Source organism: Lycium barbarum, chromosome 4 (genome assembly GCF_019175385.1).
Source record: "Lycium barbarum isolate Lr01 chromosome 4, ASM1917538v2, whole genome shotgun sequence".
NCBI classification, from domain to species: Eukaryota; Viridiplantae; Streptophyta; class Magnoliopsida; order Solanales; family Solanaceae; genus Lycium; species Lycium barbarum.
In genome coordinates this window covers 147502116-147522237 of record NC_083340.1, presented here as the reverse complement: position 1 = coordinate 147522237, position 20122 = coordinate 147502116, and the positions used below count along the sequence as shown (strand labels likewise).

The 20122-nt window shown below is 32.6% G+C and overlaps 1 protein-coding gene across 1 annotated transcript; it reads right to left on the bottom strand.

The window, feature by feature from the left end:
• Nucleotides 1-4420: 4420 nt before the first annotated feature.
• LOC132636960 (heptahelical transmembrane protein ADIPOR1-like) lies at nucleotides 4421-10148 on the bottom strand. Its single transcript, XM_060354075.1, has 4 exons — nucleotides 9616-10148; nucleotides 9006-9098; nucleotides 5895-5952; nucleotides 4421-5241 (listed from the first exon to the last, which is right to left on the bottom strand). Exons 1-4 carry the CDS (start codon nucleotides 9795-9797, stop codon nucleotides 4567-4569), a joined length of 1008 nt encoding a protein of 335 aa, XP_060210058.1. The 5' UTR covers nucleotides 9798-10148; the 3' UTR covers nucleotides 4421-4566.
• Nucleotides 10149-20122: the final 9974 nt, after the last annotated feature.

Below are 20122 nucleotides of genomic sequence, written 5' to 3'. Positions count from 1 at the left end.
CATACTCATAACAAGAGAAAATAAATAAAGCTTAAGATAGTTAATACTACAAAGTTGTGTTATTATCTCACATGGGAATTGAGGAAACGCGTAAATAGTGATACGAAATTACCAAAACTTAAAACGTAATTGGCAGCTCATTCACTGTAGTAGTGATTTTGGTTAAACTATTAAGAGCCCGTTTGGATTGGCTTATAAGTTGGCTTATAAGCTGTTTTCAGCTTTTTTGAGTGTTTGGCTGGCCAGCTTAAAGTCATTTTATGCTTAAAATAAGCTCAAAAAAATAATTGGACCCATTTGACTTAGTTTATCTAAAGCAGCTTATAAGCTGAAAACAGCTTATAAGCCAAAAAAAATAAGTTGGACTACCCCAACTTATTTTTTTCATAAGTTGCAAACAGCTTTAAGCTGTAAGCCAATCCAAACGGGCTCTAAGTACCCTATGAATATATATAATTGATTAGTGTTGCCACTTTTAGTCAAGGTGAAAATGACTTTGAAATATTGTACCTTGACTTAATCACTGGACCAAGTCTTTATTCCACTCTTAACTTCTTTTAATAAGGTCACGTCATCTTTGTTATAATGATTTAATTAACACGACGACCGTACCAATGAATTAAGGATTTAATTTACGTACATGCAACAATATTGTGTGACATAATTTGCATCGACCAGAAAGCTTAAAAGAAATAAAAAATTTTAAAATCTATGGTTTAAAACATGCCATAGCATTTTTGTGGTTGTTAAACTTCTAAAATTTGAGGCTTTAAACATGTCATAACATTTATGTTGTTGTAAAAGCTCCTCATAAGGGTAAAAATGAATTGTTGAGCTTGATTGGTTAAGAAAACAAAGTGAGTCTATTGATTTTTAAAGATTTGAGTTGAATCTAACCATCGAGAATTATTATTGGTATTAAAAGGTTGAATATCAAATTTGGAGTCATTTGAAGTTAATTTGGATCAATTTTAAAGTAAAAATGTGCTAGTAAAATTTATGTGCAAGTCCTAACGAGCTTTCTTGATTTGTAAATAATTTGCATAAAAGTTATGACACAAGTTGCATTGGAGTGCCAATGATTCACCATTAAAGGATGTGGTGCAGCGGATGGGGCTGCTCCACCCTTAACCAGAGGTCTCGGGTTCGAGCCCTGGGAAAGGAAAAATTTTTGGTAGGAAGCATTTTCCCCAGAATGGGGCTCTACGCGGCGCAAACCGGATATCGTCGGGCTCCAATGCAGGTACCGAACATCGGGTGGGAAACCAAAAAAGAGGAGTGCTGATGATTCGCCAAAGAATTTCCCATCCATCAAAACTTCTTGAGATTTGTTAGGACTTCTGAATAATTTATTTCAAAATTATGACATAATTTGTACTAATGTTCTGATGATTCGGCAGGACTCGGGGCAAGGCAATCTTGGTCCATGCATCAGAAATTCCGGCGAATTGCCAGAACTTGTAAACAATTCATTCCGAAGTTATAAACCATTGTACTAATATCATAACAATCTGTTAGGAATTGTGGCAAGGCAAGTCTTCGTCCATCCATCAGAACTTCTAGCAATATGCTAGAATTTGCGGTCAAGTTCCGAACCGCGAGCTATTTTTGGAAACTTATTTAAATAGGGTCAAAACTTAAACAGATGCATTAAAATAGCCTATACCGAAATTAATGGGCTTGCTACATTTAAAGGAGGTTCCGGGCCAGGCTTTGTTATCCCTAAAGATTGGCTCGAATAATCTTTTATTTGGCCCAAATGCACTCGAACCATCCCTAAATCAAAGCCCAAAACATTATAGATAATTGAAGAAAGTTATGTTGAAATTTTGATATAGAGCCTGTTTGGCTTAGCTGATTTAAACTAGCTAATAAGCATTAAGTGCTGATAAGCAATTTTAAGTGTTGAAGATAATTTAATAAACAAGCAGTTATATGTTTGGATAAAAGTGCTAAACTGATAATAAGCAGCAGAAGTATTTGACAAAAAAGTGTTGATAAGCATATTTTTATGTTAAAATGACTTAACTATACTTAAAGTTATTTGCACTAATAACGATGTGATTTTTACAAGAATTTAAATTTTATTTAATTCAAATACAAAATGATTTATGTCTCGTTATTTTTCATACAAAGTTGATTAGATAAATTATGTTTATACATATAAATTATTTTATGTTAAGCTAAAATATAATCATAAGCTATAGTATAATAATTAATAATCTGACTAATTTGTCTTTGCAAAAACATACTATTTAGATATTACACAAAATTTGTATAGAAGAAACAAATACTTAACAATTTTCGTTTGTCGCTGATTAAACTTACACATCCAACTATCATAAATATTCTCATCGATCGGATCACGAGTTTTGCCATCTAAATGTTAAAGGGTTGCATGTTTTCTATTTTGTTTCGTTTTTTTTTTTTAGATTTATATATTTGCGTTTATCGATAATATTATGTTTTTCATCCGGTTTATTTAGCTCTTGAAATCAATAACAAATATACATAGATAAGTAGGAGGCTTCCATGTTTTATAAAACCCATAAATCAACGATATTAATGTCAAGTTGAAGAAGGGTTCCGTGCTTGATGTGGAATTTGAAGAACTACTAAAAACAATACTAGAGAAAAATTTGTTACACCAAATAATGCCATGAAGAACTGAATAATTGTTGTTTACATTGAAGAGTGGAGGAAATTTTAGGTTTGGAAGAACAGGCATTGGAGTGAAATCATGGAGAGGGTTAGAAATTTTATTTTAAGAAAAGGTATTTTAGGAATTATAGAAAAATATCAGGGATAAAATCGTAAAAGGTTTAGTCAAACCAAATGTGCTTATAAGCTGTTAAAGCATAAGTTACGGGGTGACCAACTTATCAATTATTACTTATTTTGGCTTATAAGCACTTTTAGAATTTACCAAACACGTAGATAAGTTAAAAAGTGCTCGCATGCTAGTTTGACCAGCTTATAAGCTTAGTCAAACACTCTCATAGCTTTACCCCCAACACCTTACTGTCAGAGTCAGCTGGTGTCAAATGCAACCACCTCAGAAATTTAAGTTTCAGTCTATCTAAAATTTACAGTATTCACTTCAAAACAAGTTGTCTGTAGATATTTTAATTTTTCTCTGTATATGCGTACATAATATTCGAGTCGAAAATAATAAATTCAGTTGAACATGTAAAATCTACCCTAAAACTGCCTTGGCAATGCATAGTTCTTCGTACATAACAAAATATTGGTCCTATATGTATCAAAACATAACACATTGTATCAAAATGCATCAATCCCTATCCATTGTCACATCCTAGTGGGGTCCAATAGTCGAAGAAAATCCTTGCAGCACAGTGTGTCAATTCACCAAAAAATAACAAATGTATGAAATATTTGATGACTATGACCAACTAGATCATACAATCCGGGCCTCCATTTCTCTGGTACTCGACTAACATAAAACAATGTCATGACGGATTCATATGCAAGTATGACATTCCTCATAGGATCATTCCAATTCATCACAAGTGCATGAATTGCAGGAAAGAGGCCAAAACAGCCCATGGACATGAAGAGCCCGGCCCAGAACGACGGGTTTTTTACGGTCGAAAACATAGGGAAGAGCATAGTTATGATACTGCAAATTCCTAAGATTGTGATCCCAGTGAGTGAGGTAAACAATGTACTGCTGTGATTAACATTGAAAGATGTAGTAAACTGATTCAGAATGAGTATGATGCTATCATATGTATATATGTTAGTTGTTTTAGCTTAGGGATGCTTAGTTCGAACAAATGTCATAGAACTTGCACTAGATTCATCTCTGACTAAACACAGCTCTTCATACATAATGAAATGTTGGTCCTACATGAATCAAACATAACACATTAAATCAAAATGCATCATTAGCCCTCTATCTATTGTCACATCCTAGTCGAGCCGATAGTCCAAGAAAATCCTTGCAGCGCCATAGTGGGCCAATGCGCCAAAAATAACAAATGTGTGAAATATTTGATGACTATGACCAACTAGATCAAACAATTCGGGCCTCCACTCTGATACTTGACTAACATAAAAAAAATAACCGATATTATATAACACAATGCCATGGCGTATTCATAGGCACGTTCCTCACATGATCATTCCACTTTACCGCAAGTGCATGAATTGCAGGAAAGAGCCCAAAACAACCCATGGACATGAAGAGCCCGTCCCAAAACGACCGATATTTTCCAATTGAAAACACGGGAAAGATTAGAGTTGTGATACTGCAAATTCCCGAAATTGTGATCCCAGTGAGTTAAACAATTTGCCTCAGTGTGGTGAACATTGAAAGATGTAGTAAACTGATTCAGAATGAGTATGATCTTATCATATATATATGTGTTAGTTTTTTAGCTCATGTACGCTTAGTTCGGACCAAAGCAATAATTAAGTTCAACCAAATACCGTAGAACTTGCACTAGATTCTTCTCTCTCATACATAGCTTTTCATACATAACGATATATTGGTCTTACATGTATCAAACTTAACACATTATATCAAAATGCATCATTCGTCCTCTATCTATTATCACATCCTAGTCGAGCCCGGTGGTCCAAGAAAATCCTTGCAGCACCATAGTGTGTCAATGCGCCAAAAATAACAAATGTATGAAATATTTGATGACTATGACCAACTAGATCAAACAATCCAGGCCTCCATTTCTCTGGTACTCGACTAACATAAAAAATAGCCCCTATTACATAACACAATGCCATGGCAGATTCATATGCAAGTGTGACATTCCTCACAGGATCATTCCAGTTCACCACAAGTCCATGAATTGCAGGAAAGATGCCAAAACACCCCATGGACATGAAGAGCCCGGCCCGGAATGATCGATATTTTCCAGTCGAAAACATGGGGAAGAGCAGAGTTATGATAGTGCAAATTCCCAAGATTGTGATCCCAGTGAGGTAAACAATTTGCCAAAGTGGTGAACATTGAAAGATATAGTACATTGGTGGGAAAAAGGATGTGATGATCATGATCGTAATGCCAACATAGTCCATTTGGACCAAGAAAAGGTTCAATTTTTGTGAGTGGCATGAGAAGAGATGGCAAATGCTGCTTGATAAAAGACAGAACATTGCACCAGCTAAGAATACATAGAATGGCCAAGTTGCTTCATTTTTTGCACTTTGTGATAATGTAATGTCCATTTGTAAGTGTTGGTCAATTAGCCTGGTTTCTCCCTGTAAGACAAAGCCGGACACACTGATAATGTAAAGAATTTTTATCATTTAAAAAAAAAAAAAAAAAAATAGCGACGGATAACTTCTGTTGCTAAACAATAGAAATTTGTTGCTTGTCCTATTTAACGACGGATTAGCGTCAAATTATCAGAACATCGTATTAGCTACTGACTGTTTAATGACATATTAGCGACAAGCTCAATCTAATTCCTATTGTTTTTGTAATGTATGATAACAAATCATGCAAGTTAACCGGTTATAGCATATTATTGCTTTATTTTCCATTTTACCGTATCTAATTTACTAAGAAAAGTAATCTGATAGTATAGGTAAATTTAATCGACACGGTAAAAGAATCTTCACTATCAGTTCACAAAACTTAAGCTTTACTTCGAAATGATTATTCGACTTATATACATTATTAGTATTAGAGAATTTTTACACTGTTGGTGTAGTTGACGTGTTATAGCGAGTTACTTGCTTTATTTTCAAGTAACTAGTTCTAGTTATTGTGGATGTTACCCAATTATCTTCTAGGCGACTGAATAGTGTAAAATTTTCTTTTTACTATCGGTATATAGAAGTTAAATAACTTAAAAGTTCATGAATGTACTACTAATTAATAATACTTAAAGTTTCAACAAATAACTCACCTGGGAAAAAACCTTTGAATTGTTAGAGATGTTTGCATCTCCATTCGTCGGAATGTTCCTGTAGAAAAGAAAATCAAAGCTCAAAATTTATTTCTTAGACAATGAAAACTAATAGTACTCAGAATTAACTCAAGTGGTTTCTAATGAATCTGCAAAATGTCAAATTTAAATTCAGTTTTAAATGAAAATCAATACTCTAATTTAAGTTAATTTGTTATTAATCGCGCTAATTGAAAACAACAGCCAAGCATATATATATATATATATATATATATATATATATATATATATATATATATATATATATATATTCATATTATCTCCTATCACAAGTATCAGCCACATTGAGGAATCTGTTTCAAGATATTTGACGTTTTAGAAAAATAAGACGTTATTTACTTATTATCAAATTTATCCTTATTGTTCCAATAATTGCGGTCTTTTTCAGTCTCCGAAGGATAGGACAAGGGAAGGTCAATAATTATTAATTTAGTGAAAAAGATTAAATGATAATTTAGATAAATACTCGTATAACTAAAGCTATTACGTAAATATTTTTCTTAAGCAATATATATAAAATTTCAAAAGGCAAATAATAAAAACCTATACGTGCCATTTTAGAATATGACGACCAAGAAAATATCAGTGGAAATAAATGTGCACATTTAAAGAAGGTAGTTGAGAGTTTGATGGCCAGCAATACCTTAACCTGACATTTCATCCATCAAAATAATGGACCACCTCTAGATGTCTTTATTTCATTGGTGTAATAAAAGGTTTCATTTACGTACTAAAGTTGGCCATATCAAAGGGAATATAATATTTAGCCTATTAAGTCACTCTTATCTTTCCTTTTTATGATTTCCCTCGGGTATTTAATATCTCCTTTGTGATCACACGATGTTCCTTTACGAGAGAAAGGGCTACCTATTAAAGGAGATTTACATTACAAGAAAGATGACATCTGTCAATAAAAATACTTTTGTTATCATAGATAGATTATTGTTGTAAAAAATATTTTTTGTAATAATATTTTTATTGTTACCAAAAGTACTTTTTGAACGGTCCATACTATGGCAACAAAAAAAAATTATTTTTAAAAAATTCATCATATAAATAACAATAAAACTAAGTTGTTGTCAAAATTGAATTTTGCCAACTATATTATTTTTGTTGTCAAAAGAGTTGGTGTCTTTTCTTGTAGTGTTAATTCTCGAGACTATAACCCAAGACTTTTGATTACCGCTTGGCCCCGACTATAATCCGAATTTGCACCAATAGGTGTAAGAACCCTAATTCTCAAAGTTCGAACTCAATACCTCTAGCTAGTTATCTCTTGGGGGTCCAACTAATCCGAATTTGTAATTGAAAGTTTTTGAAGATATTGCAGGAATCACTATTTTTTTCGCGAGGAATAAGTTTATATGTTCGCATTATTATATCACACAAGTTATTTTTAAAGAACCAAAATTAAAGATTAGCACAAAATAGGGGCATGAGTGTGAATGACCCAAGTTTTTTTTATGAGGATAAAGCGCTCCTACCAAATGCGATTCAATTATCACAATTTGAACTCATTTCGAGTGAAGAATGGAGCCGTACTTTATCGCTCCATCACAGCCCCAGTGGGTGACTATTATTCGGAATCCGCGACTTAAATAGCACAAAAAATAAAAAGTTGAACCAAATTAGTACCAAAAAAAAAAATAACATAAGTAGTATTCACGCACGAATTTCGTGCGTGAAAGGGACCAAAGTGCAAAAACGCAGCCTTGGCCTTTTCGTGCGTGAATGTGGTGATCATACATTTACAGAGGCGGCGTAAAGATGTAGTAAGTCTTCTACTAGACAAAACCTCTTGCTAAACACGGCCTTGGTATCCTCACACAAACATGTGTGATAAACTGTAAATAAAAACAAATCAGATATCATATTTATGCAAAATCAAAAACCATAAACATGCAATAGACACAGCTTTTCCCATGGGAGCCACCAGTTATGACGGAGCTTCCCATTCGAAGAAGTGCCATTATAAAAACAGTAGATGCAACCAAACTGGTTTAAAGTACTCAGTACTTCATGGTGGAAATCTGGGGACCAGGAAATCAGCATGACGGCACCAGCAACGAAGAGTGATTTCTTGTACAAAATAGTGTAGTAATCCTCTTCATTGGTGAAACAAAGTAATATTTGTCGACAAGTGCAAGCCCTAATCTTCACCTGGCCGTTCAGAGGATTCTTTGCACTGAAATCAACTCGGATTTCTTTCATTTTTGGCCTCCTATGGAAGAAATTCCCAATCAAAGTGAGCTTATACTTGGGGATTAAGCTTTTACGGTGGTTCTCTGAAAAGGTTACTGTTGGGTATCCCGTATAGGTCGAATATTGCACTCCCATCGGAGGTCTTGATTTCTGATTCTCATGGTGTTCGACAAGTCGGGTCAATATCTGATCACCCCATTCACGCACGAATTTCATGCGTGAAAGGCCAAGGCTGCCACTTTGGTCCTTTCACGCACGAATTTCGTGCGTGAAAGGCCAAGACTGCGTTTTTCCAGTTTGGTTCTTTCACGCACGAATTTATTATTTATGTTCTTTTTTTTTTTTTGTACTAATTTGGTTCTAACTTTCTATTTTTTGTGTTATTTAAGCCGCGGGCTCCAATTATTCGTAAGTCTATTGAGGTGAAACTTTTACCACATCATAAGTCCTAATTTATTATTATCATCTCTTTTTTTTTTCTTGGTGCTGCATTTGGCTGTTACATCACAAAGGTCAAACTTTAGTCTTTTTTGTCAAAATTAAACGCTATCTAATTTCTTGATGGGACATTGTGGACAGGAATCTAACATAAAGGAATTTAAAAGAAAAGGCAAAACTACGTAGAAAGAGTGAAAAGAAAAATGCAGCTTGTTGAGTAAATTTTGCTCATAATGAAGTGAAAAAATAAAAATAAAAGAACACTTTTTTTTTAGACAGTAAAGTTTATTTATTGAAAAGACTTTTTTATTCTTTCAGGATCAACAATTTCAAAAAAATATAGGAGGACAAAATTCCAAGAGAATAAAAGAAGAAGAAGAGAAAAGCAGAATTAGGCACAATGGCACATACCGGATAAACATAGTCATAAAATCAGCAAGTTGAGATATATGCTCTGCATTAGCTATGGTTAATACCATAAATAGAATAAATCCAATCAAATGCCTGGAAAATAAGCAAGATAATCCCGTTTAGAAAAAAAAAATTGTAAATAATCCGGATAAATAAACTGCAAACAAACAATTATTTCAACTATTCAAAAAATCTAAATTAAGAAAAAAACAAAAAAACAAAAAAGAATTATGTATGCTGATAGTGTAAAGATTCCTCGACTCTATCAGTGAATTTTAACCTGTAATAGTAGGGTAATCACCATTTCTTCATATTATAAATTAGTGTTTATCAAAGAATTTACCTATAATTAACTATTAAATAACTTGACAGTGAAAATATTTTACATCAACTACTAAAAGAACATGAATTAGCGATCAAATGTTAGCTAATCAACAAAATTCATTGCTAATTCTATCTCAGCGCGAATTATCAAAAAAATTGTTTAGCTACAAGCCATTTAACGACAAATCAGTGATGAATTTCAAACCTATTCAATTTTTTTGTAGTGATCGTCAGTGTAAAGAAGTTGAGCTCAAAATTAAAAAAAAAAATGAAATGAGATACTTACGTCCAGACATTAAGAGTTTCATTATGCCAACTGAAAATACTGAAAAACGCTTCTTTGAGAGGCCAATTAGCTCTATAATAATTCAAAATAAACTCATTATCCTTCATGTACTCTGGCAATTCATGATAAGAAATTAAAGGGTATTTTTCCCTTTTGCTTCTTTCAATATTCTCCTTCTTCATCTTCTTGCTTCTATTCGGATCAAGATACTTATCTTTCTTCTTGATTCAAGATTCTTATCTTTCTTCTTGATTCATCATCTCTAAATTAACATTAAATTAATCATAGAGATCAAAAAAAAAACAGAGAGAGAGAGAGAGTTTCTCTTTTTCTTGATGAGTTTTTGCTAATTTTTTTCTTGGATTTTGATGAATATGTGGTTTTTTTGTGCGTGTGTGTGTGTTTGTCCGAGTATTAAATGGAGTTTTAGAAAGTATAGTAGAAAGTTAGGAAGAAAAGAGCATTAATAGAGGAGTACACTTTTTATTTGTTTGGTTAGACTTTCTTGCAGGTATAGCCAATTATAATACCATTGTTGGTACTTGGTAGGTCATCAATAACTTGTACTCTTGTGATGCCTTTTATGACCCCTTTCAATTTCTTTCTCGTGATTCTATTGTCCTTTTTATAATTTTATTTCATTTTATCTTTTCAATCGGGTAACTGCGAGAAAAGGATAAAATGATTTTTTACTGATAGTAGGTTCAAAATAGTCCTTTAACTATGCATTTAACGGTTTTAGTCCTTTAAGTTTGTTACAAGTTAACAAAAATGGTACCTTAACTATGAGAGTAGGTTCAAAATAGTCCCTTAACTATGCACTTAACGGTTTTGGTCCTTTAAGTTTGCCATAAGTTGACAAAATGGTCCCTTAACTATGAGGGTTGGTTAAAAATAGTCCTTTAAGTATGCACTTAACGATTTGATAATGTCAGAAAATGGTGTCTCGAAACACAAAGACCGACAGACTCTATCGATAAAAACTGAGGGAATCCATCGACTAAATAAAATACACTAGACTTTAGAAATAAATTAGAAATAGCAGAAACTAAAAAAGTTGTCATTACCAAAAACAAGTGAAAAAAACGATGGACGGAAACCGATGGATAAAATCGAGGGACACTATTTTTTTTTTAATTTTTATTGTTTTTTACGAAAACCAACGGAAGTCCATCAGTTATTTTTGAGGAAAAATGCGCGGAAACTATTTAAATAAAAAGAATCACTACACTGGAAGTATTTAGTTTTCTCTAATTTTCAGTAAAAACGAATCTAGTGTATTTTACTTAGCGAATGGACTCCCTCGATTTTAATCGACAGAATCCGTCGATCTTTGTGCTCCGAGACACTATTTTTTGACATTATCAAGTCTGTAGGTTTTTCCTCAGTTTTTTCCTATAACCGACTTACGTCCGTCGGTTTTGTCCCGAGTTAGTTGACCGATCTAAAGTTCTCACTAATTTTTCTCTTTTTTTCATAGTTCTCGTCAAATCTAACAAATAGAGTTCGATGAATATTTTGTCGAGACTAAAACTGTCAACTTATGGCAAACTTAAAGGACCAAAACCGTTAAGTGCATAGTTAAGGGACTATTTTGAACCCACTCTCATAGTTAAGGGACCGTTTTTGTTAACTTGTAACAAACTTAAAGGACTAAAACCGTTAAGTGCATAGTTAAGGGACTATTTTGAACCTACTATCATAGTTAAGGGACCATTTTTGTCCTTTTCTCGGTAACTGCTTACCGATTAAGTGAATGAATAAAAGTATTATGTGGTGGGATAGATGAGATTCCTTTTTTCTTAATTAGAGATTACGGATTCGAATTTTAAAAATGAAAAAAACTTTTTATAGGAAACGTTTCTCCCTTATAGGTCCCTCAACACAAATTTAAATTAATCGGCTAGTGAGTTCAAACACTAGATGGCTAAAAAAAAATCTTAGAATCAAAATTGAACTTACATTTTTGGAATGTAAGGTACCAAACGACCCCTTAGTATAATCAGGTATTTGCAACATAATGGCTTGACTTATCCAGCTTCGCGCACGTAGGCTTATAAAGGGAGAAGCGGTTCCTATCATAAGTTTTTCCATTCCCAAGTCTTGAACCTGTGAATGCAGAGATCTCATTCATCTCATCATATCCCACGTAGATAATTCTGTTGTTAAATTTATCAGTTAACTAGAAAAACAAAAAGCAAAAAACACTAAAAAATAAATCAAAACAAAAAGGAAACCTGAATCATATCTTTCACTTTAGAATGCAGTCACTGCTTGTATGACTAAAAAGACGATGACAACTAGGGAAGGACTAAAACATATTCGGTATATTTATATCAATTAAATAAATATATGATACATGTTTTTACATATAATTTCATCATCAAATAATAGTAGTTAATTACTACATATTTCAATCTTAATTTATGAATTAATCATAATGAATAAGTATAATTTGGTGCAGACACCCGATGCGGATAATTTTTATTCATATATTTTATTTTAGGGGATTGAAACTAAAGGGGGCAAATATATATTCTGGATCGCCGTAACCATTACTGTAGATGTATTCCTTTGATCAAGATGTTCAATAATGTGCACTCACATGAGCGTATTTATATAAATCACGTGAATATGCTTCACTACAGAAAAAACATTCTAGAAAAGTAAAGTATATTATAGTTTTAATATTATAATAATAGGCTAATTAGCTAGGCAATTAAGCCACTTTCTAGCATGGTGGGTACAGCTGCCAACAATTAGACACTTTTTTTTTCTTAAATTCACATTTAGTCGTTGCCCTTAAGAAACTTCAAATCCAACCATATATTATTAGAAATGCCCAAAAAAAATCATATTCGTAAAGCAGAAACATAAACGCACTCCTATGAACGTGGAAAATATATCGGATTCGATTGGTCGATTCGAATAGAAATTATCAAGTCATCCATATCTATTTAGTCAAAACAAGAATTCATTTTGATCGAACCGCCTAGTTTGCTTTGTTTATTGGTTTCTTGAACAAGTAATAACTTGTAAATTTAAGTTTCACAGACAAGCTAAGGTGAAAAATAAAAATAAAATCTCCTCCAAGTCACATTTGTCTTTCCTTCATATGCTTCTTGAGTATGCTATAATTTAGGGGCGGTAAGATTAGCTAAGAAAAACATGATCTACGCAACCCGTTCGAGTTTAGATATTAATTACCCGTTTATTTATTGGCTCAACTCATTTTGACCCGCCCCAGTTCAGCCCATCTAAAACTTGCTCTGATACTAGCCCAAACAGTCCCATGAAAAACCCTGTCCAACTATTTCCAAAAAGATATTTTAATTTTTTTATAACTATTTTCAATTATTTATGGGAAGATTGATGATGACGTCACACATCGTATTGGTGCAGGGTGGATGAAATGGAGGCTTGCCTCTGGAGTGTTGTGTGACAAGAAGGTGCTACCGAAACTTAAAGGCAAGTTCTACAAAGTGGTGGTTAGACCAACTATGTTGTATGGGGCGGAGTGTTGGCCAGTCAAGAAATCTCATATTCAGAAGATGAAAGTGGCGGAAACGAGAATGTTGCGATGGATGTGTGGGCACACTAGGAGCGATAGGATTAGGAATGAAGTCATCTGAGACAAGGTTGGGGTAGCCTCAGTGGAAGACAAGATGCGGGAAGCGAGGCTGAGATGATTTGGGCATGTGATGCGGAGAGATGCAAATGCCCCAGTGCGGAGGTGCGAGAGGTTGGCCAGTTTCGGTTTCAGAAGAGGTAGAGGTGGGCCGAAAAAATATTGGGGGGAAGTGATTAGACAAGACATGGCGCATTTCCTGCTTACTGAGGACATGACCCTAGATAGGAGGGTATGGAGGACTCATATTAGGGTAGAAGGCTAGTAAGTAGTCGCGTTTATCCTTTCTTACGGGTAGCTGTGTTGCTCTATAGTTTCTTGTCTCTTCATTTCCGCGAGTATTTGTTGGTTTATAATAGCTTATTTATTTTCATTGTTTTCATTTTCATAACTGCTTTGATTTATTTGCCCGTATCTGACCTTTCTTATGCTTTCTCTTGAGCCGAGAGTCTTCTAGAAACAGTCTCCCTACCTAAGGTGGGGGTAAGGTCTGCGTACACTCTACCCTCTCAGACCCCACGTTGTGGGATTCACTGGGTATGTTGTTGTTGTTGTTGTATATTTTAATTTTTTTTTATAAAGAATATTTTTTATTAGGTACTTAAACAAATGGCAAAAAACACAAACAAAGAGAATAGACATTAGTGAGAATTGGCTAGGTTGGGTTATTCCGCCCGAGTAACTTTTATTGACTCTCTCATTTATTAACTCAACTAGGTAATTTACCTGCGCTTCGCACAGTGATGATTGACCTCATTAAGCTTACCCTTTTTTTTTCAAGTATAATTAAAAAATAGTGAAAAGTTGAGATATTTATAAGTCTAGCAACTGAAAATCTTAAATAAGCTTGTTTATGTATTAATAAGAACAGGAGAGGTCTGGAAACAATCGAGCCATTTAGACTCTTCTTAATAATTGGCCAGAGTGATGGAAAATCCTTCCTGAATGAAATTTAAAACTATCATTTGGGTAAAGAATTTATGGCAGAACAACAGCTTTTGCTAATAATTCCAACTTTACAATTCAAGTAATAGAAGAGAAATCATGTGACGTTCGGTTATATGCTTTAATTTGCAAATCATATGTAGTAGTTCTTGATGAAATAAATTACTATGCATAGTGAAAAATACAATACTGCTTTGGAGAAGAAAAAATAAAGAAATCTATATCTATATAATTATACAAAGCAGGGCACAAGACCGCCACGTGGCACCTCTCATTGATGAGGAAATAGATTTATCTATTTTGTCAAATTTTTGGGCCTTTTCCTCTATTTTAAACCCAATAAACTTAATTATTATATAAAAAAAATGGTATTCAGTTACAACTTCATCATAATTATGAAACGTAGCGTCTTCCAATCCCGTTTCAAAACAATATCTGTGTCACTCTCTTACAGTGTAATCAACGAAGAACAAACTCAACCCCTATGAAACATAAACTTCAATTCCAGTTGCATAGAGAAGAAATCACCATGGGAGAAAGGGTTGAGAAAGATCTGAAGGTAAGTACAATTATATCTCTGTACTCTTTGACACTATGCTTTATTATCACCATTGTGAATCGCAAACCAATTGACATTATTTTCAAAGGAATTTTGAGTGCATCCTTCAATTCTAGAGGCTAAAGTTGAATTTTGAGGATCAATACGTGTTTGGAGACACATTGGCCAATTATAACATCATCCTAAAAATCGTTTCATATTGTATTATTACATGAGCATTTTAATGGAGACACGTTGCCCAATCTTTTGTGTGGAAGAATTCGTAGTCTATTCACAGCTTGTCACACGTAATGGTTGCGTCATGATGATGTAACAACGAGTATTGTCATTTCCTCAATACTTTGTTGGCCTTAGAATAGACTGACAGATGGAATTTGGTCGAAGTTGACTGTAACTGATAATCCAAAAGGATAACTATTTGTATAACGACTTAGGTCGAGTTTGCAGGAAAGAATGCACCTATCATATTATTGAGAAACTTAACAACAGCAACAATAACATACTCATGTGATCCCACAAGTTTTTTTGAGAATGATGAAGCGAAAGCAGTTTTTTTGAGAATTAAGATATTCGCAGACCTTATTTTATCTTTATGGAGTGGAAAGATTAATTTGATAGATCCTCGGCTCGAAAGGAAAGACAGTGATGTAACAACAAATATTAAAATCAACAGAAATATGATAATTAATTGCTCCTGTGCTCCACATATTTTTATGTTACTTGATTTCCATCATTATACTTTCGATAGTTTGTCAAGAGTCCATCATCAACAATTTTAAATGTTTTGGTTCTTTGTGTGTTGCACCTCAATGGTTAGCTAAAATGGTGTACTATTATTTTCTTGGAAGCAGTTTTTTTTTTATTTAGTTTCTCTGACTTGTGAAACAAAAGTCAAAAATGGAACTTTGATATGTTATTGTCCATGTATAATTGGTTTGTTTACTCTGATCGTTGAAAAGAAAGAAATAACACCAGTTAAGACCTATTGTAGAAAAGTTTGGTGAAGAATGATAAATCAAATAGTAACCAATTGAGGAAAAGTTTGGTGAAGAATGATAAAAAGAAAGAAAGAGATGAAGTCGGGATGAGAGACGGGGTTTAAGATTCTTATTTTTCTTTTTTCTCCTATGCTTCCATTTATTTTACGTTGTTATCATAATAGCCCAATTTTTTTAAGAAAAACCATCACCTTTTAAAAGAAGAGCAAAAGTCAAAAGTTTCCAACGCTAGCTAAACAAGTGCTTCGAAAAAGGTGAAAAATCTCTAATGATTTGATGAAACTATTGTTTTCTATAGTATTATCGTATATCTTACGCACAATATCTACAGGCTATCCTATCATTTACTTTGATTTTGTTATTCTTCCTCCGTCCCTTAGATTGGCTTTTTCATTCTTCCTAACTTCAACTCTTATAGGTTTGTTAGGCTCTTGACTATTTCGATAGCAAGAAGGAAGGAAGACGGTTAGTTAGTTTGTAGTTTCCCTATATTTTTACAGCTTTTTATATGTGAATACTTAGGCTAAATTCTATTGGACCATAATGTTGATGTACAACAACTGAAATAGCTTAGGGATATATGGATTAGTTTAAATCTGCACTACTATCGATAAAAAAATTTAACATATTCTTCAAAAGTGCCGAAGTGATTACCCTTGAGTCTTGAAATACAACTTGATATCCTTAAGGTTGTACAATGTCCAAAGCTTTTCTTTCTTATTTTGTGTGTTCCATTATTTTTCCCCAATTTCATAGAACTACAAAACAGGGACATCATTTTTGAAAAAAAACATGAACAAGTGGCGAATTTATTATTTTATGCTCATGCATATTTTGCTAATATTTTTCTATCCAACTAATATTTCCATTTGTCTTTCTTTCTGTTACTACATTTTTCTCATTTTTTGTCATGATTCTCTTCTAGTTGTTCTGTTTTCCACTGCATTAATGTTTCTTTATTATATTTTATCTTGATAATAGATTAGGTGTAATTAATTTATAATATTGTGTGATACTTTTCAGCGTCCTACTTGAAGCTTCAATTTTTAGATATTGACTGCTGAAAGTCTTGCATTTTAACCACTTGAAATAGTAATATTAGGTGTTGGTCTTCCGGAAACAGCCTCCCTTCCTAAGGTGGAGGTAAGATTTGCGTACACCCTACCCTCCCCAGACCCCACGTTGTGGATTCAGTATGTTGTTGTTGGTCTTCAATTTAAACAAAATGCTTGAGACAAGGTGAAATGTTTATGATCGATAATCTTCCAATTAATTCGCCAGTATACTGTTGCTTTTCCTGAAACCAGTTTTTCATTACTTATAGAAGGTATTCTCTGAGAAGCAATTGTTACTATATTCAAACTTTTCTCTCTACCTCACTTACACATCTTTAGATGAAATTATCATACATTCTTCCGCGCTACTCGCGTTAAAAGATTAAACGCTTGAGGTAAATGTAAACGGTTTTCGAATCAAGCCGACGTCATATGTCAAAACCACAAGCAGGTTAGTCTTTTGCCATCATTTTCTCATAAAACATTTAAGTTGTACTTATTATTCTCGAATTGAAATTTTTGCAAGCATGATCGGTACTTAATTTTCATTCTAATGGTTGAGACAAGTCTATGCTATTTTAACTATTCTTAAGAGATTTAAATAGCAGGGTAATTTCCTCATTAAAAAAGGTATATATATTTAATTGGAAGACCATTCTAACTCTTGGTGCTTATCCTTAAAATAAAATATTTTCGCTTCGAAAATTAAGGTTGCTTACGAATGTATTATTGATCTCTAATTTGTGAACTTTGTGAATGATATTTACTAACCGGTAGAAAAATAAAAATGAGAAGAGCTTATTGATCACATGAATGCATTTTAAATTATGTTATCTTGGCACTAACAAAATAAAAGGGGAGGTTTAAGGGGAAAATGAGCTAAAAGGGTTGTTTGAGAGTGGAATGAATAAAAGGGGATTTCTATTTCTTTTTTCTTTTCTTTTGTTATAAACATTTAATTAAGGGCCCCCTACGTTTTTTTAATTTACACAAAAATCCCTAAGTTTTTTTAGTTTACACAAAAACTCAAAAATAAAAGCACTTTTTATCAAAAAAAAAAAAAAAAAAAAAACTGTACGTTTTTCTCTTAAAAAATACGCAAGCAACTATTGGTTGCTTAAATAGCTCCTTGTTGCTTATACAATAACATTGTATCTCATTAAAACTAGGTAAACAACTAGTAGTTGTTTAAATAAATAAAGGTTGCTTATAATAAACAACACGAAGTTGTTTAAGCAACTCATTATTGCTTATACATGAACTCAATTGGAAATTAATTGATTGATCACAAATGAAAATTAACTAATATAAAAACCTTGTTTCTTGTAAAAACTAGTCATTTGATGAGTGATTAAGTACAACTTATTAATTTTATCATCAATTAATTGACTATACTAATAGTTTAAACAAAAATTTACTGATCCAGTGATAATGGAATCAATGTTATTTGATTATATGAATATTAGAACATCAACTTATTGACTTGATAACAATTAAATATCAAACGAGTCGTTCAATGAGTTATTAAACCCAACTTATTAATAATATCATAATTGATCGCAAAATTGATTGACTCTACTAATAGTTTAACAATAACTTACTGATCTAGTGATAATGGAATGAATGTTGTTTGATTATATGAATATTTGAACATCAACGTATTCACTTGATAACAATTAAATGTCAAACGAGTCGTCCAATGAGTGGCTAAACTCAACTTATTAATAATATCACAATTGATCGCAAAATTGATTGACTCTACTAATAGTTTAACAATAACTTATTGATCTAGTGATAATGGAATCAATGTTGTTTGATTATATGAATATTTGAACGTCAACGTATTCACTTGATAACAATTAAATATCAAACGAGTCGTCCAATGAGTGATTAAACCCAACTTATTAATAATATCACAATTGATCGCAAAATTGATTGACTCTACCAATTGTTTAACAATAACTTACTAATCTAGTGATAATGGAATCAATGTTGTTTGATTATATGAATAGTTGAACATCAACGTATTCACTTGATTGCTATCAAGTCAATAAGTTGATGTTCTAATATTCATATAATCAAACAACATTGATTTCATTATCACTGGATCAATAAATTTTTGTTTAAACTATTAGTATAGTCAATTAATTGATGATAAAATTAATAAGTTGGATTTAATCACTCATCAAATGACTAGTTTTTACAAGAAACGAGGTTTTTATATTAGTTAATTTTCATTTGTGATCAATCAATTAATTTCCAATTGAGTTCATGTATAAGCAATAATGAGTTGCTTAAACAACTACGTGTTGTTTATTATAAGCAACCTTTATTTATTTAAACAACTACTAGTTGTTTACCTAGTTTTAATGAGATACAAGGTTATTGTATAAGCAACAAGGAGTTGTTTAAGCAACCAATAGTTGCTTGCGTATTTTTTAAGAGAAAAACGTACAATTTTTTTTTTTTTTTGGTAAAAAGTGCTTTTATTTTTGGGTTTTTGTGTAAATTGAAAAATTAGGGATTTTTGTGTAAATTAAAAAAACTTAAGGGGATAGAGTCCCTTTTACCTAATTTTTAAAACTTGAGTCCTAAATTCTTAAATAAGTAACTCAAAAGTCTCTTTTAATAAAATGCCCCAAGTATGATACCTATAGAAGGCCTGAGAGTTTGGAAATCTAACACATGTACTCATTAGATAGCTTACTTTACGGTTATATGTATATTTTATTTTATAGCTTGCTAATATTTAGTTCTGCACTTCTCTCAATATCAATTTTTGCATTTGATTGGTATTGAATTCGTTTTTGGAGGTATTTTAAATAGCTCATGTTCACTGAAGATGATGAATTAATATGTGCTTAAAGATACTTGCCGATGTCTCATTGGATAACTTGGAAGACTCTGAAGAGGATGAACATGTTGATTACGATGTTACGAGTAGGAAGAAAAGCAACTTAATCATTTATGACAATGAAGTTGGTGAGGGAGATACAAAAAATGCATGATGTAGTGTTAACTATTGTTTTTGGACTGTTTAATATTGTGTGAGCTAAGACAAATATTTGGCCCTTTTATGCTTTTCTCTTTAGTGTCTAGAATAGATGTGCGCTGATGAAGAAGTTACTCTACTATTATTGTCATTTAACTTTTACTTAAAGTGATGAAACTATATGCATGTTTGAGGGTAGTGTTGTTGGGAGTCCGGAGCTTAAAGGGTATAAAAATACACGATATAAACCAAAAGGGGATATCCAAAAATTTACATACCAAAATCCACGTTATACCCTCAAATTTTTTTTTCAGTTGTCAGAAGCCATCA